The sequence below is a fragment of the Schistocerca gregaria genome, chromosome 6 (genome assembly GCF_023897955.1).
Source record: "Schistocerca gregaria isolate iqSchGreg1 chromosome 6, iqSchGreg1.2, whole genome shotgun sequence".
In the NCBI taxonomy this organism is placed as follows: domain Eukaryota; kingdom Metazoa; phylum Arthropoda; class Insecta; order Orthoptera; family Acrididae; genus Schistocerca; species Schistocerca gregaria.
Window position 1 is genome coordinate 494,476,574 of NC_064925.1, and position 25,176 is coordinate 494,501,749.

The following is a 25,176-nucleotide window of genomic DNA, read 5'->3' on the forward strand; positions in this document are numbered from 1 at the left end:
CGTATTTTATTCGCGCTCGTGCTAGACGCAAAACCACATCTGGCTAGGCTGCAAAGAGGATAAAGAAATGGAGACTGGAGGATGAAATGAAGTTGTTAATTACGTTTCTCCATAACCGCCAGACTTTTACCAACGTTCAACTTTCCCTAGATGATGTTAATGGAGAAGAAAACGGTCCATCCTCGATGGGCCTCCGTACTTCCTCTTCTGCAAGTTCTACATTAACCCGTAACGTCCTAGGTGCTGTGTCACAGGCCGCTAGCATTTATTGTTACTCTGTTGCTATTGGTGGGGTGGGAGATTACAGCGCTGTCTAGTTGTTCTTTCCCAAAGCTGCCGTGGTTACGTTTGCCAGTAGCCACTGGTATGTGATGTGGACCTGAACTATTACTGCTTCTTCCGTGCTGGGATTTCGCGTTATGGACTCAGTAGCCAGGTCTACGTCGACTGTTCATGTTACGGACACTGGCTTTAAGGATACTGCTTTAAAATGGTTTGAGGACGGTTTAGGAAATGACATTGGATCAGATAGAGACAACGAAATTGAAACTGAACACAATACAGTATTGTGATAGCATGACAGAGTTTGTTTTTCTACCTGTGAATTCCTTGAATGAAGCAAGTGATTAAAGACATGAAAACGGAAGTGTGGAGACTGATTCTTTAGCTGAAGGCTCAGCTGGAAATGGGTTAGGTCAAAACAAATATCGCTAGTCGGCCAAGCCTCTTCCAACGACGGCTAAGGCATTATTTTTCCGCATGTTGGACGTAACTGGGGTGAACGCGTTTGCCCTTCACCAATCCTACAAAGACAATACTCAGGCGAACCGCTTTAATTGTTGAAGAAGCTTGTAAACCCGTTGGTGACACCAAGGTAAAAATCGAGAGAACTGGTATCACGTATCCCGTTAACTTCGTGCATCCTTCACCGTTTTTTGGGTGTAGCAGAGCCAAGAATACAAGTTGTTGTAGAACGATTGGAAAAACTGTGACCCAAAAAAAGAAGAGAAAGGCATATTTGCCATTGTTGCACGAAGCCAATCTGATCTGAAATCTGTAGAAGAATTTGCAGCTAGTGCAAAGAAAAGCTGTGAGAAGGAAGTTAAATACCAAAAAAGTACTTGTGTAATTTTCATTTTTTTTATGGTTCAAATGGGTCCGACCACTATGGGACTTAACATCTGAGATCATCAGTCCCCTAGAACTTAGAACTACTTAAACCTGGCCAACCTGAGGACATCACACACATCCATGCCCGAGGCAGGACTCGAACCTGCGACCGCAGCGGTCGCGCGGTTCCAGGCTGGAGCGCCTAGAACCGCTCGGCCACTCCAGCCGGCCATTTTTTATGTTTTTTGGGAGTTTTTTATGTTACAAGAATAATAAACAATAAAAACTTAGCAAAAAGTAACACCCGGAATGCAAGGTATTTGAGTTTTCATAGCATTCACGTTATCATGTAATATTGTGCTCATTTTGTACAATTTTCTGTTTAAATGCATTTTTTCGTAAAAATAAGCTTTAGAATCCAATTGAGTATTTTTTGTGTGGTATTAATGCAACCTTTCACATGAAATCTGAACTGTTCCACTGAAACTGCTGAATGCAATTTCTATGACTATTTAAACGTAGCGGTCACTCAGGCGTTCATGGGACAGTGTTGGGAGGGGGGGGGGGGGGGGGCTGGGAAACTAAGGTTAAAACGTGCTGGCAAAATAAACGGAAGGCAGTTCTTCGATCTCGCATGGAAGCGCTGATAACAACCTGGAAACTGCATGGATTGATTTTGTAAGAGCCATGAGCGGGCCCCAGCAAACTTACCCAAGTGCCAGAGAAGAAAAGAATGTTAATGATATTTTTCGGAGATATAGCAGATACAATGATGATGTTTTTCGACTCGACACTGCGGAAATAAAAAAAAACAAGAAAAACAGATATTCCGCATTGTTAACACAAAATAAATTGAAATGTTGAAGCACCGAAGAAAGGAAATGAAAATAATCATTTGTCCGAAAGTTTTCTGTTTTCCTTGAACTATTCAAATGAAGGTTCAACAGGTTCCGGAGCAGTACTGCCTCAGCAAAATCACACCTATTTCTGGGAAATCATCCAATCTCCTCAGTCCTCAACGAATCTAAACAAGTCCCAAGTACCAAGCAATATCTTCGCCTATTTGTTCCATTCTTGACTGAACACAGACGGCACACGGTATGTTGTTGTTGTGGGCATAATACGCAAGCAGCACAGTAGGAACACGGTGCGCTATGTGGTAACAGGCCTCTCGCTATCTCTCTCTCTCTCTCTCTCTCTCTCTCTCTCTCTCTCACACACACACACACACACACACACACACACACACACACACACACACACACACGTCCAAAAAAAAATGAATCCACTGTTTAAAAGTCCATAACTTACAAACTAATTGTCGGAGTTGTCTCATTTTTGGCGAAAGTGTAGCTTAAAGTCCAACTTAAAGATAGCACTGTCGATGTTCGAAATGGTCACCATTCACATCCACATACAACCGATGCCTCCGATCTGCAGCACAAACTACTGATTGCAACGTGTTCAGTTGGATATTTGCACATTTGCTGTGGAGTATCCACCACGTTCCCCAGATCTGACTCCTCTATACTTTTTACCTGTGGGGAACACTAAAGGACGTCGTTTATCCACAAAAGTCACGCACACTGGATGAACTTCGAGAATCCATCGTACATTCATGCGCAAATATCCAACTGAACACGTTGCAGTCAGTAGTTCGTGCTGCAGTTCGGCGGCATCGTTTGTGTGTGGACGTTAATGATGACCATTTCCAACACCTACAGTGATATCTTTAAGTTGGTCTTTAAGCTACACTTTCACCAAAAATGAGACAATTCCGTCAATTAGTTTGCCAGTTATGGACTTTGAAACAGTGGATACATTTTTTTGGACCCCTCTGTATATATCATCAAATGGGACAGCAACAATGATGTGGGTGTTTGCTAGGCAGTGCATCCTACCGCCTTTTCGTTGGAGTCGGCGTTTTCCATCGCGCTGTCACTGCTTGTTCTTGATGAAGCGGATGTAATCTGTAGAGTTTTCATTGAAAAATTTTGTATCTTTCTATCTGTTAGATTGTGTTCACACAAATTATGCGGAAGAAACACCATTAACATATCGAAGTTACCAATAAATATGAAAGCAAAATCTTGTCTATTTCCAATACACGGAGTGTCTGTTTTAACTCGAGATAACTTAATACACTCCTGGAAATGGAAAAAAGAACACATTGACACCGGTGTGTCAGACCCACCATACTTGCTCCGGACACTGCGAGAGGGCTGTACAAGCAATGATCACACGCACGGCACAGCGGACACACCAGGAACCGCGGTGTTGGCCGTCGAATGGCGCTAGCTGCGCAGCATTTGTGCACCGCCGCCGTCAGTGTCAGCCAGTTTGCCGTGTCGTACGGAGCTCCATCGCAGTCTTTAACACTGGTAGCATGCCGCGACAGCGTGGACGTGAACCGTATGTGCAGTTGACGGACTTTAAGCGAGGGCGTATAGTGGGCATGCGGGAGGCCGGGTGGACGTACCGCCGAATTGCTCAACACGTGGGGCGTGAGGTCTCCACAGTACATCGATGTTGTCGCCAGTGGTCGGCGGAAGGTGCACGTGCCCGTCGACCTGGGACCGGACCGCAGCGACGCACGGATGCACGCCAAGACCGTAGGATCCTACACAGTGCCGTAGGGGACCGCACCGCCACTTCCCAGCAAATTAGGGACACTGTTGCTCCTGGGGTATCGGCGAGGACCATTCGCAACTGTCTCCATGAAGCTGGGCTACGGTCCCGCACACCGTTAGGCCGTCTTCCGCTCACGCCCCAACATCGTGCAGCCCGCCTCCAGTGGTGTCGCGACAGGCGTGAATGGAGGGACGAATGGAGACGTGTCGTCTTCAGCGATGAGAGTCGCTTCTGCCTTGGTGCCAATGATGGTCGTATGCGTGTTTGGCGCCGTGCAGGTGAGCGCCACAATCAGGACTGCATACGACCGAGGCACACAGGGCCAACACCCGGCATCATGGTGTGGGGAGCGATCTCCTACACTGGCCATACACCTCTGGTGATCGTCGAGGGGACACTGAATAGTGCACGGTACATCCAAAGCGTCATCGAACCCATCGTTCTACCATTCCTAGACCAGCAAGGGAACTTGCTGTTGCAACAGGACAATGCACGTCCGCGTGTATCCCGTGCCACCCAGCGTGCTCTAGAAGGTGTAAGTCAACTACCCTGGCCAGCAAGATCTCCGGATCTGTCCCCCATTGAGCATGTTGGGAACTGGATGAAGCGTCGTCTCACGCGGTCTGCACGTCCAGCACGAACGTTGGTCCAACTGAGGCGCCAGGTGGAAATGGCATGGCAAGCCGTTCCACAGGACTACATCCAGCATCTCTACGATCGTCTCCATGGGAGAATAGCAGCCTGCATTGCTGCGAAAGGTGGATATACACTGTACTAGTGCCGACATTGTGCATGCTCTGTTGCCTGTGTCTATGTGCCTGTGGTTCTGTCAGTGTGATCATGTGATGTATCTGACCCCAGGAATGTGTCAATAAAGTTTCCCCTTCCTGGGACAATGAATTCACGGTGTTCTTATTTCAATTTCCAGGAGTGTATCTCGGTCGCGACGCACCGCACGAAAAAAATGTTGTAGGTGAAAAGTCAGTGTTAGTAAAGTGGGCATCTGTGCTATAACTCGCCACCACCCGTCCTTTATATTTTCAAATGGCAACCTCGCATTTTTATTCCATATTCGGATTCCAGGCAAAAAAAAAAAAGTACGGGTTATTCAGGCCATTGTTTTCTATTCGCAGTAGGTGGCACTGAAGTCGACAAATACCGAGTCTTCCTGTTTTTTTCAATTACGAACCGACGCATTTGATTCTAACTTTCATTTACGATATAAACCTTTGTGTTCAATGTTTATATATATGTTCGAAATTTACTTAAGTCGTGCAAATTTGATTGTAAAATGCAATATGGTTAGCCACTTCAGTATCTGGTTAGAAACTACGTTTACCGTAATTCAGAAACGACGCGGATGTAATAGTTTTCCGTTCCCACCTGGATACTTGATGTCGGTGAATCCTCTTGCCTCCCACCATTGGAAACCATTGGAGTGCCTGACTTCGGTGAACGTGTGAGTCTTCACACGATATGCGTGTATCCACGGCAGATGCACCTGTCACTATCGGTTCATGAACAAGGTTGTGGTTTGTACTCGCCGGTAGCGGTGTAGCAGCCAGCGTGAGAGTTGCATGGAAACACACACCGAAGGCAGTCACTCTTGACGACGAGGTTCGAGGGCGGCCCCCGAAATCAAGAATTCCGACGGCTTGGGGCTCACCACAATCAACTCCGGAGGAAACAGAAAATTACATTACCATACAAGTGACCGATTTGCTATATAAGTGTCAGTGTCTAGCCATATATAAAATCGAATTTGCAACACTAAGATAACGCTTGAAAATCATACAACCGTCTGAACACACAGATTTACATTTACATTGTAATGCGTCGCTTCTTAATTGCAAAAACAGGCACACTTGACGTTTGTGAATTACAGCGCCATCTACCATGAACGGAAAACAGTGGTTTGAGTAAACCGTACCAGTTTTTGTGTCGTAGAGTTTGAAAATGCAATAAAGGTAGGGAGTTCTCATTTGAAAATACGGAATTGACAACGCCAATGCATGAGGGATGGTGACCAGTTGTAGCACATACAGATGTCCCGTTTACTAATATTAACTTCTCACGTAAAACGTTATTTTCATGCGATGTGCTGTTTTCTAGATATTATGTTGCCTCGAAACAAACACACCTTGTGTACCGCTGGTACCTAATACATTTGAAATAGCCGAGGTACACAGCAGACAAATTATATCGGGTGGAAAATTTATGCTATACAGGTATCCCATTTTGTGTGCAGTGTGAAAGCTTTATATACAGAACAACATCCAGTATTTGTAGCTGCTATTGTAGTTGACAAATGTTATCGCCCCACTAAAGAAAGAGAGGGTACAGGCGAGTTAATACATCGATAGCTAAATCTGCGAGAACAAGAGGTATATTAAAAAAGTTCCCATGGGATTAAAATTGCGTAGCTAAAGTATAAATAAGAAAAATTTTGATGACAGTTAATACACCGAGGAGACAAAAGCCATAGGATAGTGATATGTACTTATACAGATGGATGTAGCGTCACGCACACGGAAATATGAAAGAGCAGTCCATGGGTCTGTGAAATATGATATTATTACATATTTACAACACACAATAGGACAAAATCGCCCTGATGAAGTAGGTAGGCCACTTACCATATGCGATAACAGCGAAAAGTGGAACGAGAAAAGTTGCATCTCTTAGCCTAGCCAGCAGTTTTGCACATTTATACGTTTTAAAGCATATAACCCAGTAACAGTGCAACGCTGCCAACTTAGCATGTACTGCCGACGATCAGATCAGTAAAGAAAACACTATTAATTTTACAAACAGGAGTATGAAATTATTATTGTAGAGTGAAATATACTGCATTGATCGTAAGAATAAACCTGATGTAAACATTACACCATGTATTCTTCCGCGTTTTTTGGAATCTCATTGGATTTCGTTTCACGTGGAGGCGAGGACAAATGCGTTTTTTGGAATCTCATTGGATTTTGTTTCACGTGGAAGCGAGAACAATCTTTCCGGAGTACAGTCAGGTGCGATAATAAGTATACGTTTTATGCTGTGCGTTACGCGCACATCCTCTCAGCGATAAAACGGGACGACAGCTTTAGCACAGCATTTAACTCGGGCAGCAGTGGCCAGCTAGCTGGTCGAACCAACCTGCAGTGATGAACAGTTTAGACGTGAAAAAGAGACAAGCAGAGAAATAATATTGCTTCGAATGTCAGTTAATTTACAAACAAATGGAATAATATACAACGAAACTCCTTTAATAACATTCTTAGGGAACCAAGATAAAAACATGTTCTCGTCCTTAGCTAACATACTACCGTACATAAAAACAAAGAGTTATGAAAATTCCTAACCTAAATACAGGGTAAGCTTTCTACGTGAGCCACATGTGAGGTAAAAGCGTGTTGCAGGGATTTCACCGTATAGTTAAATGCTGAAGCCACTGAAGGAATTCATTCAGGCGCCCGATAATCTCGGAACTCCTTTCATAACCGATTCCGAAGAATGCGCTTCACAACTGGAACTGTTATTTGCCATGTTAATATCGAGGCGATCAGCAACAGAATCTACGAAGCGCCACATTTTCTCGTCTTATTTTATGACGTGCTATTCTGCAGCATTCATCATTGACCTGTGACGAAGTTCCAGTACATCTGGCAACTTAAATTTCCTTTTACTTCTCGTGCAAGTACTTTAACAGATTGCAATGGTTCGGTAGTAACTGTAAAAACGCATCATTTGTACGGTAAGCTCGATGCAGTAAAAATTACTGTTTTCCGTGTTTCTGCGACGCATATTATTCTGGCTCGTGTGACACACATCTGTGGTATACAACAATGGACGTGGTCCAAATAAAGAATATTTTCCAGAATGAGATTTTCACTCTGCAGTGGAGTGTGCGCTGATATGAAACTTCATGGCAGCTTAAAACTGTGTTCCCGACCGAGACTCGAACTCGGGATCTTTGCCTTTCGCGGGCAAGTGCTCAACCAACTGAGCTACCGAAGCACGACTCACGCCCAGTACTCACAGCTTTACTTCTGCCAGTACCTCGTCTCCTACCTTCCAATCTTTACAGAAGCTCTCCCGCGAACCCGTGAGTCGTGCTTCGATAGCTCAGTTGGTTGAGCACTTGCCCGCGAAAGGCAAAGGTCCCGAGTGCGAGTCTCGGTCGGGCACACAGTTTAAATCTACCAGGAAGTTTCAAAGAATATTTTGCCCCAAAAATTTAATTTGTAGTAGCCTACTTTTAAATTTAAACAATTCACATTAACAATGTTTTATAAAATGTAGTTGCTTAAGAATTTATATTTGGAATGAATATTGGAAATTTGCTTGCAGTATGTAATTAGAAACAAGAGGGCGTGCGTTCTTCATAAAATTATGATTAATTATCGTGTATTAGATGAATTTTGTATTTAAATGATGGAGGTATTCGAACTGAACGAAAAGAGAACAATGTGAGGAGCGAATCAACGACTTTCTATTACCCAATTACCATTCTCTAACGGTAGCGATTAGGAACAACTTTTTTAACGGTGTTCCACGAGCGTGTTTCACAACGGAGCAAGAAGCAGCGCCAGCCATTTTCACAGCGTGTATTAAATAACGGTACGACAGTCATAGCACAACTAGCGTCTCCAAAGATTGCGACTGTACACGATTTTTTAAATGAAAATTACATAGCTAAAGTGTGAATAAGAAAACGGTAATTACTTTTAATACACTGAGGTGATAGCAATATGCACATATACAGAATGAGATTTTCACTCTGCAGCGGAGTGTGCGCTGATATGAAACTTCCTGGAAGATTAAAACTGTGTGCTGGACCGAGACTCGAACTCGGGACCTTTGCCTTTCGCGGAAAAGTGCTCTACCAACTGAGCCACCCAAGCATGACTCACGCGCCGTCCTCACAGCTTTACTTCTGCCGAGTTCGAATCTCGGTCCGGCACACAGTTTTAATGTGTTCTTGTAAAATTTACGTGAAAGTCAGACATTACACGAAATTAGAAAAAGTTTGCAATGAGGAACAGGGCTCGCTATCATTTAGCGTTTGGTGCATATTACATAATATCTTGCTGCGTAGGAAATTTAGCTAACATACTGAATTTTTCGTTAGACTAGGGTGAAGGTAACTATCTATCACCAGTCATGAGAAAACTGATTTGATGTAACGCATTCGTTTGCGATAGCATTGTGCCAGCAATAAAGCTGGAGTGAAATATCCGCAGCATTCCTAATATTTCATTAACAGTTTGACATATCGATATGAGCTTTCGTCAAATGGTTGCATATGCTTATTATGCAAAACTTCATTATCTAACGTGTTATTCCACTAACTACAGACTTTTCCGATGAAAGAATGTAATTTTTAAGGGCCATAGATAGCTGGTGAAAGGATAAATGCTATGACTTTTGGAACAACGTAAGTAAAGTAATTACACGTTTATGTTGTACCCACGATGTGCTTCTTCATGAGATGCTGACCGTAGTTTCCTCAGTTCCTCACTTAATAAACTTGCACCGGCACAACATGTTACTGAAGTGAGACTGTAAACTCCGATGAGTTTTGTTAAAAGAAGCAAATTTTAATATGGCAACAAGAGAAATGTGTAGGTTTTACTCAAAATTCCCAACTTGTGACACTTCCTGAAAGTTGCAGATGGCCAACAAAACAGGCGAAAATAAATTGGTGCATTTTCGGCAGGATTCTTTCTAGATACTAACCAAAGAGGTTGTGACAGATTTTTATGAATGGCCACAACGCAAATATGGGCGTTAAAGGGATCGGCTTAATATTTACAAAAAATATGTGTGTAGTCTTCAGTTTAGAACTACATTTCCCCTCCAGGGCTTGGCATTTCCCCTTCAGCGCCTGCCAGCAGCCCCCTCCACTACTCAATGCTCTCCTCACACGTGCCCTGCCATCTGCCGGCCACGGTATTCGGCGTCCAGTATATCACGTACGCAAGGTAGAGAAGGCCAGTGCATTGGCGTTGTTGTCATTTGTACTCTGGTGATTCATGTGAAAAGGTTTGCGATATGATTACCTCCACATGACAGGGATTAACAGGCTTACGACATGGAATAATAGCTGGGGCTAGGCACATGGGACATCCCATTTCTGGAGTTAAATGTTTTCAGTTGTACCTGCAATTTAATTTTTGAGTGTTCTTGTTTTCCTTGCATATTTAGTTGTTGTTTCTCTTCTACCTCCCCCCCCCCCTTTCTTGCTGATAACTCACTCGTAATGTAACAGATATGACTATCTACTGGTATTTGACCATTGTGCTCGTCATCCCAGAGTGCGGATATGTCTATTATTTGACTGCTTCTTCTGTGCGTACAATTGCTTCTTTCGGACTGGAGACACCACTGTGACATTGGAGAGGTCGGCTGAAGGAATGTCTTACAGAAGGTAAATGATGAAACAAAAAGCCCTTTTTGGAGGTGCTGCAGACAGCATCACATGCTTCTTGCAGTCGACGTTGAAGATGCTCAGAGTTGATGCCATTGGAAAAGAACACAGTCTTGTATGCATAGTGAGATAATTGTACTCAGTTCTTTGAATGTATGCTGTGTAAAGAGTTTATAACTGTGGGCCAAGCACAGAAGCTTCAGGCACTTCTTCATGGATTCAAAGATTTGTAGATAGACCTTCTGCCTTGACAAGGGAGCTTCTTCCTTCAAGGCACGATTTCAGTAGGTATACATGTGTATACCTAAGTCAAAACAAGGCCCTGGAAGTAGACAACATTCCATTAGAATTACTGACAACCTTGGGAGAGGCAGTCCTGACAAAACTCTCCATCTGGTGAGCAAGATGTATGAGACAGGCGAAATTCCCTCAGACTTCAAGAATAACAGAATAATTCCAATCCCAAAGAAAGCAGGTGTTGACAGATGTGAAAATTACCGAACTATCAGTTTAATAAGTCACAGCTGCAAAATACTAATGTGAATTCTTTACAGACGAATGGAAAAACTGGTAGAAGCCGACCTCAGGGAAGATCAGTTTGGATTCTGTAGGAATGTTGGAACACGTGAGGCAATACTGACCCTACGACTTATCTTAGAAGAACAATTAAGGAAAGGCAAACCTACGTTTGCAGGGGTAAAATACAGGGAGCGAAAGGCTATTTACAATTTGTACAGGAAGCACATGGCAGTTATAAGAGTCGAGGGACATGAAAGGGAAGCAGTGGTCGGGAAGGGAGGGAGACAGGGTTGTAGCCTCTCCCCGATGCTATGCAATCTGTATATTCAGCAAGTAGTAAAGGAAACGAAAGAAAAGTTCGGAGTAGGTATTAAAATCCATGGAGAAGAAATAAAAACTTTGAGGTTCGCCGATGACATTGTAATTCTGCCAGAGAGAGCAAAGGTCTTGGAAGAGCAGTTGAACAGAATGGACAGTGTCTTGAAAGGAGAGTATAAGACGAACATCAACAAAAACAAAACGGGGATAATGGAATGTAGTTGAATTAAGTCGGGTGATGCTGAGGGAATTAGATTATGAAATGAGACACTTAAAGTAGTAAAGGGGTTTTGCATTTTGGGGAGCAAAATAACTGACGATGGTCAAAGTAGAGAGGATATAAAACATAGACTGGCAATGGCAAGGAAAGCGTTTCTGAACAAGAGAAATTTGTTAACATCGAATATAGATTTTTGTATTGGGAAGTCGTTTCTGAAAGTATTTGTATGGAGTGTAGCCATGTATGGAAGTGAAACATGGACGATAACTAGTTTGGACAAGAAGAGAATAGAAGCTTTCGAAATGTGGTGCTACAGAAGAATGCTGAAGATAAGGTGGATAGATCACGTAACTAATGAGGAGGTATTGAATAAAATTGGGGAGAAGAGATGTTTGTGGCACAACTTGACTAGAAGAAGTGGATCGGTTTGTAGGACATGTTCTGAGGCATCAAGGTATCACCAATTTATTATTGGAGGGCAGCGTGGAGGGTAAAAATCATAGAGAGAGACCAAGAGATGAATACATTAAGTAGATTCAGAAGAATGTAGGCTGCAGTAGGTACTAGCACATGAAGAGGCTTGCACAGGATAGAGTAGCATGGAGAGCTGCATCAAACCAGTCTCAGGACTGAGGACAACAACAACAACAACATGTGTCAGAGGCACCCCCATATCCAAGGGTTTATACAGTAGTTTCACATGCCACATTGAGTCAAAATCTGTAGAAACACCTAAGAATACCACCCTAAAGTACTCCTGATGTTCGAGGGCATCGAGTGCTTCTTTGTAAGCTGGAGGATTGCTCTTCCAGGAGCAGGTCTTAGGCTGTATGTTTTGCCAAAGATGGAGTGGATGGATGCACTCAAATATCTTGCTCAATGCCTGAAGCAAATTTTTCGAATGAAAACTCATTGGTAGACATGAGATCTTCCTAGATTTGTGTATTGGATTCTTCCCTGAGCTGAGGATTTTATTGGAGATACTTGATAGATATTCTGTTGCAGCTGGTGTCACCTCTGATTTTGAGGCATTGAAGTTGCCTATCCACCTCTTCAGCATTCTCTTCTTCAGGGTGGTTGCCTTCCTTGTCAGCATTCGGTTATGCTGGCAGGCATTGTTCAGTGAGATGAACATGTTCTGGGTTCATTGCATTGTCAACTGGAGGGAAATTGCCTTCAAAAAATCAGCTGTCTCGACCAGTCAGGCAAATCGTTCCTAGTCAGCAGTGTGGCAGTTAGTGTCAGTGTTAGCGCACTTTTCATAATGTAGTGCATACTCTCGTCGCAGCTGATGCTGTCAGCTAGAGGTGCAAGTTGAAATGCTTCCACCAGCTGAGTTCTGTAACACAGCCAGCTGATGTTGCGGGTATTCAGACCTATCACTTAACGGATGTCCTGTTTCATTTATGACTGGTAGAGGCCAGATGAAAATGCACCGTGCATACTTGCCGGTATAATGTGTGGCACTTCTTTAACCAGAGTGACATTGAGTGCATCCGATTGTCTATCATTGGTTGGGTACATCGTTGGTTCGTGGGAGCCTATAACAACTGCACCTTCCTGTGCCATTATTTGAAGAAGCCTCTGTCCATTGTTGTTTGTCTAATGAGAACACTTAAGCTGCAAGCTTGGCATTAAAAGTCAAGTCATCCCTGACAAAGGCATTGCCAGGGGGCACAAAGTGCTGTGACATAGCTGATTCAAGGCCTCTTTTCAGCACAGGGTAGCCTGTCACAGTGTGGTGGTCCATGAGTAACCTCAGCAGTGATTGCTTTGACATCTATTCCTAGCAGCAGTGGAAGCTGGGCTAGATGGTGTGCGTGTGACATGTACTTGCAGATTATGATGCCCCTTCTGTCTGTGGGTCTGAATGTTCAACAGCATCCTTGGTTTACAGTTTGTGCAGTGCATTTCTGACAGTTTCTGCATTTCAGAAGCTCCCTGCATTTTTAAACAGATGTTGACAGCCTCCTCTGTGAGGGTTTGCCAGAATTAGACATCTTGCATGACGATGCCATTGTCATTCCACATAGGTACTGAAATGCCTCATTCAAATGGGCCATGACCAATTGTAGCTGGTCTGAAACTTCCTGGCAGATTAAAACTGTCTGTCAGACCAGGACCCAAACTTGGGTACTAGAATGAAGGTGTGAGGTGGATTAAGTCCTGTTTCGATAACTAAGGCGGTAGAGTACTTGTCCACAAAAAGCAAAGGTTCCAGGTTCAAGCCCCAGTCCAGCACACTGTTTTTATCTGCCAGGAAGTTTCAGATCAGCACACGCTCCACTATAGAGTGAAAATTCATTCTGTGCTTGGCCCATTGAAGATGACCTGAACAACAGCAGTAACTCCAGCAGCAGTTTGGCATGGAATGATCTTGATGAGATGTGTCATGTGGAGCAGTTGCCTCATTTGTGCTGTGCCAGTGATGTCTCCTACAGTGAGTCTGCAATAACTTTCAGACTCTGGGACTGGACTTCCACAGTGTGTTTCTTGCAACCACATGTGATGTGTTCGTGTTGTCTTTCCTTTCATTTATTTTGGCAGGTACATGCACTGTCTGCTCAGACAGTGTTGTCCTTCACTGATTGGCCCTTTTCTGTCTCTGTGGTTGATTTAGTGACTTCTGGCTGTGTGCTAGAGTTTGCCATATTTCTGCTGTTTGTTGTGGGCTTACTAACATTCACATGGCTCATCGCAGGATGGACCAGTGCAGGATGTGTGATGGCTGCATCTGGTCCTTGTTCTTGACTTCTTGCCACATCTCTCTCGATTCATTCACATCCTCGGCAGCAGGCAACATACTCATTTCCATAACCACCACATAATGGCAGCCCATCACCATTTTTTCTTGTACATTCGCAGCTGGCTTGCTCTCCCACACATTTGAGACATCATGACACCACTGTTTAAAACCACACAATGTTTCCAATCTGGTGGCAATTGTAATTTTGTGGTTCCCTACCATTAACCCTAAGCCTCTCCATGATGAATGGAGTCGCAACAATTGTAGTGACTGGTCAGAGGTGACAATTGTGTGGAATGTCACTTGTGATGTCTACGTGTATGGCTACATACACACTCCGCAAGACACCGTATGTTGTTTGATTGTACCACTACTAGTTATTTCCTTTCCTGTTCCGCTTGCAGATAACACTTGCATGCTCTTGAACCTACTGATGACAAATCTACCAGCCCACCTTTTAGTTGCTTCAGTGTCTTCATTTAATGCGACCTGGTACGGATCCCAAACGCTCGAGCAGTAGTCAAGAATAGGTAGCACTAGTTTCCTGTATGTGGTCTCGTTTACAGATTAACCACACTTTCCCAGAACTCTCCCAATAAACCAAAGTTGATTATTCACTTTTCCTATGACAATTGTCACATGCTCGTGCCATTTCTTATCACTTTGCAACATTGTGCCAAGATATTTAAATGATGTGACTGTGTTTATGAACATAATGGGGATTTTCCCCACTCATACGCATTAGCTTAAATTTTTCTAGATTTAGAGCTCGCTGCCATTCATCACATCTTTTTGTCTAAGTCATCTTGTATCCTTCTACAGTTACTCAACTTCAGCACCTTATGGTATTCCACCGCATCATCAGCAGGCAACCAAAGATTGCTGCCCATCCTACCCCCAGATCATTTATGTATATAGAAAACTATATACATCCTATCTCACTTCCCCGGGGCACTCCTGACAATACCCTTGTCTCCTATGGACACTTGCCGTCAAAGATAACATACTGGGTTCTGTTACTTAAGAAGTCTTCAAGTCACTCACGTGTCTGGGCACATATGCCATATGTTTGATCCTTCATCTGTAGCTCGTAAAGATTTTAGTCTGTAATTTGCAAGTTTCCCATTCTTTTACCCTCTTATATACAGGAGTCACCTACACTTTTTTTGAATCGTCAGGGGCTTTGCACTGAGCAAGCGTAAGCGGTGCACCATTCTTGTGTTTTTGGAGATGGTAGGCGTGTCACAGAACAAAGATCATATCTGTAACCCAAGCCCACTACTTGCTGCCAAATCTGTTCCATGCTGTACTTTCTTGGCAGTCACCGAAAAACGGTTTTCAACTTTTTCAACTGATGATGAAAACATGTAGAAAGGCATCTGCTGCTCACCAAACATGGCTGTAACAGTTCTGTGGTTGTCCGCCGTCTTAAATTTCACCTTATACCGTTCAGTTCCACCTGGTTTGATGATGTAATTTTCCTGGCCAAGTAGCTGGTTCAGCTTCATATAGAGTTCGTTGTAATCTTTGACTTTCTTGATGGTTGGCAACAGCTTTGGTTTCTTTCTTGTCGTCTGTTCCATCTCCTCCTCATGCTCTTCAGAGGTGTTCCCCATCAGCACCAGTGATGCCGATGAAATTTGTGCTCAGCTAGCAGGGTTCTTGACAAATCTGAAGCTGTCAGCATCTATTACCATCATCTTTTTCATGTATTCCCCTTAAGCAGGGACAACCCATTTGTAAGAGCAGTAGTTGTCATCCTTTTGACATTCCTGTAATGACATAAAGTAAGCTTCCAGGGTAGCTGCAGATGTGTCGTCCCGGTTCTGACAAAGGAACTTACTCAGGATCCTTTCTCCAATCCATAGCATTGTCCTTATTGTTCCCTGTGCCCATCATAACAGGGCTATCAGCTGTGACTTCCAACTTACCATTGCCTGTGCACATGCAGCCAAACTCCTTCCACAGAGCTTGCAAAAGCCTCCGCCTGAAATGGCCTATTAACTCGGAATTCTTTGGATCTCTGCATATGTCGACTTCAAAGAAGTGCTAATATACAGTTGGCCCCACTGTGTATGTGGCTGTTAGCAGTGACATCTGTCTTCACATTTAGTGCCACCTATTGGTCTTGCAGCAAGTAACGGAAAATCCAGAGTGAGCGTAGTGCCTGCTAGTGAACGACCTGGAGCTTTCATACTTTTCCAACTTTGGAGTGGCACACTGGCAGTGTTGTGCATTCGGCCTAAATACTGGCGATCCTGCACAGAATTTCAGAGTTCATTCTTAGTTTTTGCCAATGATATTGTAATACTGTCCACCGCACAAATGTGGGAAATGTTGGAAACAACCAAAAAATGCATTGACTTGGTGTGTGCACATGTATTTTTCTGTGCTAAAAATGCCGTACCAAGTACAAAAATGTGGGAAAAAGTTGCAACGTAGAAGGAAATAGGCACAAATCTGAATCAATGTATTCCATATATTTATAAATAAATGCAAACTTGTTTAATGTATCAGATGCAGATACAAGGGGTGGTGTTGGGGGTGAGTCATGATGACCCCTTTCCACCAAAAACACACATTTAAGTAGAAGCATTTATACTTTAAATATATGAATTTCAGAATTCAGTGGTTAGCTTTTGTCAGTGATCTTGCGTTACTGACAGACATAAATCAGTAACAACAAGAAAAATCAACATTTTGAGAACAATTTCAGAAGAAAAAAAAACAGGACAGAAAAATTAAGAGTTAAAAATTTAAATATCTTGATGAGGTAGCATGGAACAATAGCTAGCTATGAGACCTATACAGTTATTCATTCACACACCATGTTCTGTCAGTCCATCACGAAGGAAACTCTTCAGGGAAATAGAATGAGTCAAGCCCTACCTCAACAGGAAGATATTGCTGTTCTTCTGTAAAGTGTACTGATAATAATTTGTGACTTGCATTCATCTATTCAAGCTAATAATTATGGTAATTGTTTCTAGATTCGATTTTTGGGTGGTTATGCTCTTCCCCCCCCCCCCCTCCCCCTCCCCCTCCCCCCGCCGTACTTGGTGAGAGAACCTGGAGAGATATTCCATCTTAAGGTCGACTGTTCAATCCCGTCTCCGGCCATCCTGATTTAGGTTTTCTGTGATTTCCCTAAATCACTCCCCAAAGCATGTATTGACCTATCTGTGTGAAAATAGCTGTGTTGTGGTCATCAGTCCAAAGATTGGTTGATGCGTCCGTCCATGCTGTTCTATCCTGTGCAAGTCTCATCATCTCCAAATAACTGCTGCAATTTACATCCTACCGAACCTGCTTACTGCATTCATATCTTGGTCTCCCTCTATGATTTATCACTCCACTCTTCCCTCCAGTACTAAATTGGTGATCCCTTAATGTCTCAGAATGTGTCCTACCAATCGATCTCCTTTTCTAGCCAGTTTGCACAAGACATTTCTTTTCTTTTTAGTCCTATTCAGTACCTCCTCATTAGATATGTGATCTACCTCTCTAATCTTCAGCGTTCTTCTGTAGCACCACATTTCAAAAGTTTCTATTCTCTTCTTACTCAAACTGTTAATTGTCCATGTTTCACTTCCTACATGGCTACATGGCTGGCATACAAAATTCATGGAAGTTGGTTGCATATGCATAGGGAAGAGTACTGATCAACCATGCAGATCACATGAAAATGTGTACAGTTCGGAGCCCTCTAGTGGCAGAATGCTGCAAATATGGAAACATAAAGAATAACAGATTGTACATAAAAATTCAGAGGTATCACACAATTATAATTTCTAGGAAAACGTGCCCACAATTGCAGTCTTTTATGGTATTTGAGCTGCTGTGCTAAAGATGCTAATAAGGCTTTGTAATCTGTCACTAAATAAAATTGTTTACCACATCTGCAGATGCAAAAATTTAATAATGTGAAAGCCTCCATGCATGTTCTATCACTCCCACTGTAAAATCCTTTGCTGTTTTGCATCTGTCAGTAGCCAAAACTAGTATTTTCACCGGATAGGTATGTAACAAGATTTGGTAAGTATTTTATTTAATCATTTTAATATTTACCTTCATCTTTTTTCTGATGTATTAAGGGATGTAATTTTGATGATTTCACAAATTGTAATTGTGAGTGGGTGTTTTTGATTCCAATAAAAGGGTGTTGAGATCCTGTACAAGATATTCCCATGGTTTTGTTTTTTTTGTTTTTTTGCACACAAGGAGCCCTCGAAAATCCACAAGACAGGCAGGCCAGCAACATCAACTTCCTCAAATAACAGTGTGGCATTTTCTGAAAAGACGCCTGCATATGTAACCATACAAGTTGCAGTTACTGCAGCAATTGTGTACCTGCAACCATAACAAAAGGGAATTTTGCAGAGGATATGGCAGAGAACATGGAAGAAGCCTGGAGATACTAACAGGTTTCAGATGGATTATATAATGGTAAGACAGAGATTTAGGAGCCAGGTTTTAAATTGTAAGACATTTCCAGGGGCAGATGTGGACTCTGACCACAATCTATTGGTTATGAACTGTAGAGTAAAACTGAAGAAAGGTGGGAATTTAAGGAGATGGGACCTGGATAAATTGAAAGAACCAGAGGTTGTGCAGAGTTTCAGGGAGAGCATAAGGGAACGATTGACAGGAATGGGGGAAAGAAATACAGTAGAAGAAGAATGGGTAGCTTTGAGGGATGAAATAGTGATTGTAGCAGAGGATAAAGTAGGTAAAAAGACGAGGACTAGTAGAAATCCTTGGATAACAGAAGAAATATTGAATTTAATTGATGAAAGGAGAAAATATAAAAATGCAGCAAATGAAGCAGGCAAAAAGGAATACAAACGTCTCAAAAATGAGATCGACAGGAAGTGCAAAATGGCTAAGCAGTGATGGCTAGAGGACAAATGTAAGGATGCAGAGGCTTATCTCACTAGGGGTAAGAAAGATACTGCTTACAGGAAAATTATGGAGACCTTTGGAGAGAAGAGAACCACTTGCATGAATATCAAGAGCTCAGATGGAAACCCAGTTCTAAGCGAAGAAGGGAAAGCAGAAAGGTGGAAGGAGTATATAGAGGATCTATACAAGGGCGATGTTCTTGAGGACAATATTACGGAAATGGAAGAGGATGTAGATGAAGATGAAACGGGAGATATGATACTGCCTGAAGAGTTTGACAGAGCAATGAAAGACCTGAGTCAAAACAAGGCCCCGGGAGTAGACAACATTCCATTGGAACTACTGACAGCCTTGGGAGAGCCAGTCCTGACGAAACTCTACCATCTGGTGAGCAAGATATATGAGACAGGCGAAATACCCTCAGACTTCAAGAAGAATATAATAATTCCAATCCCAAAGAAAGCAAGTGTTGACAGATGTGAAAATTACCAAACTGTCAGTTTAATAAGTCATGGCTGCAAAATACCAATGCGAATTCTTTACAGACCAAGAGAAAAACTAGTAGAAGCTGACCTAGGCGAAGATCCGTTTGGATTCCGTAGAAATATTGGAAATGTGAGTCAATACTGACCCTATGACTTATCTTAGAAAAAGATTAAGGAAAGGCAGAACTATGTTTCTAGCATTTGTAGACTTAAGGAAAGCTTTTGGCAATGTTGACTGGAATACTCCCTTTCAAATTCTGAAGGTGGCAGGGGTAAAATACAGGGAGCGAAAGGCTATTTACAATTTGTACAGAAACCAGATGGCAGTCATAAGAGTTGAGGGACATGAAGGGAAGCAGTGGTTGGGAAGGGAGTGAGACAGGGTTGTAGCCTCTCCCCGATGTTCTTCAATCTGTATATTGAGCAAGCAGTAAAGTAAACAAAAGAAAAATTCGGAGTAGGTATTAAAATCCATGGAGAAGAAATAAAAACTTTGAGGTTCACCGATGACATTGCAGTTCTGTCAGAGACAGCAAAAGACTTGGAAGAGTAGTTGAACAGAATGGACAGTCTCTTGAAATGAGGATATAATATGAACATCAACAAAAGCAAAATGTGGATAATGGAATGTAGTCGAATTAAGTTGGGTGATGCTGAGGGAATTAGATTATGAAATGAGACACTTAAAGTAGTAAAGGAGTTTTGCTATTTGGAGAGCAAAATAACTGATGATGGTCAAAGTAGAGAGGATATAAAATGTAGACTGGCAATGGCAAGGAAAGTGTTTCTGAAGAAGAGAAATTTGTTGACATCGAGTATAGGCTTAAGTGTCAGGAAGTCGTTTCTGAAAGTATTTGTATGGAGTGTAGCCATGTATGGAAGTGAAACATGGATGATAAATAGTTTAGACAAGAAGAGAATAGAAGCTTTCGAAATGTGGTGCTACAGAAGAATGCTGTAGATTAGATGTATAGATCACATAACTAATGAGGAGGTGTTGAAGAGGATTGGGGAGAAGAGAAGTTTGTGGCACAACTTGACTAGAAGAAAGGATCGGTTGGTAGGACATGTTCTAAGGCATCAAGGGATCACTAATTTAGTATGGGAGGGCAGCGTGGAGGTTAAAAATCATGGACGGAGACCAAGAGATGAATAAACAAAGCAGATTCAGAAGGATGTAGGTTGCAGTAGGTACTGGGAGATGAAGAAGCTTGCACAGGATAGAGTAGCATGGAGAGGTGCATCAAACCTGTCTCAGGACTGAAGACCACAACAACAACAACAACAAGGCAGAGAACATTTTTTCTGTACTATTCCTCTTTTCAGTCGTATCAATGTTTCATCTATCAAGTGAAGTAAACTGCCGTAATGTAAGAATTTGGGGGTCACAAAATCCTTGTTTTGTCGTCAAACATGAAAGGTAATTGCTGAATGTGTTTTTGTGCCCTTTTTGTTTACGAAGTTTATGGACCTCCCTTTCTTGTGGAAAAAAATGGAATAGGGATGTTATACCTAGACATGCTGCAAAATTGGTGGTTTCCTCAACTTCACGAAGATTCCACTGATTGCATTTTTATGCTTGACGGCAGTTCTCCTCACTTTCACCTTGAGGTGTGGTGCTACCTTAACAACACCATCCCACAATGTTGGATTGGAAGAGGTGGCTAACAAGATCGTGTTCATCGCTTTTGGCTTCCCAGGTCGCCAAACACCTCACACCTTGTGGGTTGTTGTTGTTGTTTTTTTTTTGTATTTTTTTTTTTTTTTTTTTTTGGGGGGGGGGGGGGGTACGTAAAAGCCAGAGTCTTTGCCCCACTTATGGCAGCTAGTCTTCAAGAGCTGAGAAAGCAAGTTTTTGAAGCTATTGGTTAAACAGGAATGGACTACCATTTTGATGTTTTATAAGCAATGCATGGTGCTCATGTTAGGTGTATGGTATAGTGTTTTGTGTGAACATAAAACTGCAGGACTTTCCTTTATCAAGTGATATGCACAATATGTTTCAGACTTTGTAATAAATAATCGAAATCTGTTCTTTACTTTTGAATCGCCCCATATTTCTTGAGCCCTAAGTGTGCTACAATAAGGAAAGGTAGTTTGCACAAAACTCATTTATTGGACACTTCTAATGTTATGTGAAATTTAATTAGGTGTTTGTTGCTCACTGTATGTTATATTAGCAAATGTTGTTGCACCACCTGTCAAGTTTGGGGAGTCAAGTTACATATACGTAAAATAAGGGAAAGGTAACCAGTCACCTACAGTGGATCAATGCACAGAGCACAGAAACACATAACAGAAAACAGCATTCACACTGGCTTTTGAACAGTAGCTCTTTTTGTACTGCAAGTATACACAACCATACCAACACCCAAATGCACACCCCCACGGTCACAGCAAGACTGGTTACTGATACTTGATTATTGAAAGCAGTTGCTTGATCTGATAAGAGACAGGGAGGTTATAGGGATGGGTGCAAGGAGGGGATAGTGGGAAAGAGGCAGGTGTTTGGACAGATGACTCTGCAGTCACACAACAGGACGAAAAGAATACAGCAGAGGGTACAGCAAAAAGAGATGTAAGAAGAGGGGAAAACAAGAGAGAAAGGTGAGGATGAAAAGGCAGTACATGATGGGGGAGAGAAGCGATTGAGATTGAAAATGGGAGAGAAGAGAGGAATGAGAGAAACGGGGGGGGGGGGGGGGGGATGGAGGGAGAATACCCATATGGAAGGATGGAGAGGCAGGAGAAGAGTGGCAGGAGAAGGTGGCGCATGATTTAGATCAAGAAGGTATGGTTTGGACAGAAGAGAGAAGGGAGAAGGTAAGATGAGCTTGTGGTAATGGGTTAGTGGAGGTTTAGGCCAAGGGGATTGAGTGACACAAGATATGCCGGGAAAACAATTCCCCTCTGTGTAGGTCAGAGAATCTTGGGCTGAAAGGCAGTATCCATATCGTCTGCGAAATGAGGCAGCTGTTGAAGTCATTTGTGTTGAGGCGTGCAGCATGTTTAGCAAGTAGATGTAACACTGTTCCAAGATGTGCTGGCCGGCATGTTTAGCCACGGGTGATATTCATTACCAACAAACACTGTCTACCTGTGTCCATTCATGTGAATGGACAGTTTGTTGCTGGTCATTCCCACATAGAAAGCTTCACAGTGTAGGCAGGTCAGTTGGTAAATCATGTGGGTGCTGTCACACGTGGCTCTGCCTTTGATCATGTACACCTTCCGGGTTTCAGGACTGGAGTAGATGGTGGTGGTGGGAGGGTGCACGGCCAGCACATCTTGGCACAGTGTTACACCGTCCGGGTTATCTGGATACTTCTCACTGACACCTACCTAACAGAACTCCAGAGATGGTAACTTGCCCTTCAATATATCCTCTCTTCCCATTACCCACCAGGCCTCAACCTCCACTAATTTCAAGTTGCTGCCGCTCATACCTCACCTGTCATTCAATAACATCTTTGCCTCTGTACTTCCGCCTCGACTGACATCTCTACCCAAACTCTATGCCTTTACATATGCCTGCTTGTGTCTGTTATGTGCAGATGGATATGTGTGTGTTTTTGAGTGTATACCTGTCCCTTTTTCCCCCTAAGGTAAGTCTTTCCACTCTCAGGATTGGAATGACTCTTTATCCTCTCCCTTAAAACCCACATACTTTTGTCTTTCCCTCTCCTTCCCTCTTTCCTGATGAAGCAACCGTGGGTTGCAAAAGCTTGAAATTTGTGTGTGTGTTTGTGTTTGTTATTGTTTCTATCAACCTACCAACACTTTTGTTTGGTAAGTTACAGAATCTTTGTTTATATATAATCAGAATGGAGCATTTGTTTGCAGGTATGCATACAATGCAGGGGGGGGGGGGGGGGGCATATTTTGTGCTAAAGCTTGTTGTTGGCTCAGTTGACTTTCCAAGGTATCATGACGTTAATTCCCTGTCAGATTGCTGTCCTGAAACCTCTGCTTCACCCTGTAAGTGGTATCCAATGGTTTGTGCTTCTTGAAAAGTATGTGCAATAGTAACATTTCTTACAAGGAAAGACCCTGCAATTTCTGTAAGGCTGTACGTACTTCCTTATCTGGTGCAATTGGTCCAACACATGTCAATGTACTTTCAATTGAAAATGGTTTCACATCTGAAACTAAAGTAATTTGAAAAACTGAAGTCTTAATTTGTCCAGTGAAAGACAGTATATTACAATATTATGATTCAGACAATTAGCAAATATTTTTGTTTCAGTACCACATTGCTCATTATGTCTAAGCATTTTATTTTATTTTATTTTATTTGTAACTTACTTGCAAGCAATTTCAGATATTGCATTCCTCAAGGAAACAGCTGCCATCTCTGCTGTGCTTTTCTTCTCCGATGTCATGTAATAGAGCTGAGAAGCTCGCTGCAGTCGCTCGACAATCCATTGCTTTTCCTGAAGCTGATTTTTTATCCTGGTAGGAAGGTATGTCATGATAAGATTGATGTTTCTGTCCTTATACTGGTTATTAATTTTTAGCTATTAGAAACAAATCAAAGCCATCATATTTGTAATAATTTGCAATTTTTGGGTTGTGTCAAAGAATATTTTTATGTTTGCGACATTCATGAGTTTTACCTAGGAAAAATTTCATCGCAGATAGAGACAGATGTGAAGTTCTGGATTTTCCTCATTGTCATTTCAAGGTGGGTCAACTCCTCAGCTAGTTCCATTTCACTTGGTGTTCTTTCCACTTGATCTTTGAGGTCTTCATCACCCTACATAGAAATATTATCTTAAATTCTATAAATATTGTGTGAGGCCGAGTCAGTAATTTTGTACAAATATGTGGAACAGTGTATTAGACAGTTGCAGTTCAAATGTAGTACAAGATATAGTTACTTGGTTGTAACTAGCAGAACCTGTGGCTTAATTGAGCAAAGCTGAATAATCATTCTGTGGAAGATCTAAGTTAGAGAGGAATATCAACCTCCTTTCACTTCTCTCACCTTCCCCCCACCTCGCACCTCTACCCCTTCTTCCCCTGCTGTCTCTGTCAGTTCAGTCACTGTGTTCCAGAAATATTACCCTTAAACAGAGAAGGGCTGTTAGAAAATACATTACATTAATTAGTTACTGTTTGTTGACAACTTAATATCTACTTAACTGATATATACCACAGAACAATATTTATTTGTTTGCTGTAGAAATAGAAGTCTGTTTACACTGAGTGTTGCTACTTGACATGCAGATAATAGCAGTATTTAGATCTTCCATCTAGATCATCACGTAGCTGGTATCCATGTTTAATGAGATAAGTTTTTAATTTTCTCTTGGTTTTATAGGAATTCTCAGTTTATTGTTGTGCCCAAGACAGCAACTTGTTGACATTTAGACCAAAATACAGACCTATGCTGTTAATCCTAGGCAAGGGGGCAAACTCTATATGGATTTTTTTTTTGTCTTATGTAAATCAGAATTCAGTCAACAAATACTATTAAGGAATAAATAAGTTTAAAATGTGTGTAGGAGTCCCAAAAGCATTTGCAATATATGTTTTATCAACTTTACACAGTATTCTTATTGATCCCTTATGCTGGGTAAATATTTCAGTTGCTTTTCTCCAGAAGATAATTCTGTGAGGGAACATGGACTTGAAACCAAGCAAAATAATTCATCATACATATCTTCAAGTCAACTCGGAGAAGTATACTTCTGAGTACAAAACACCAAACTGAGCTTGATTAGTTTTCCCATGTATTGACGCTCTTATTTTCAAATTGTGCATTATACACTTTTGTGAGATTAAGACATTTAATTATTTTCTGTGATCCACTTTTAAT

At 42.1% G+C, this 25,176-nt stretch overlaps 1 protein-coding gene across 1 annotated transcript in view; it reads right to left on the bottom strand.

Moving 5' to 3' along the window:
• Positions 1 to 25,176, bottom strand: part of LOC126278921 (uncharacterized) — an 86,562-nt gene that overhangs the window by 24,653 nt on the left and 36,733 nt on the right. Inside the window, exons 6-7 of the mRNA XM_049979196.1 lie at positions 23,972 to 24,111; positions 23,661 to 23,807 (exon numbers count right to left, since the gene is read on the bottom strand). Of these exons, the coding sequence (XP_049835153.1) occupies positions 23,661 to 23,807; positions 23,972 to 24,111 (287 nt within the window). The remainder of the gene's footprint in view (positions 1 to 23,660; positions 23,808 to 23,971; positions 24,112 to 25,176) is intronic.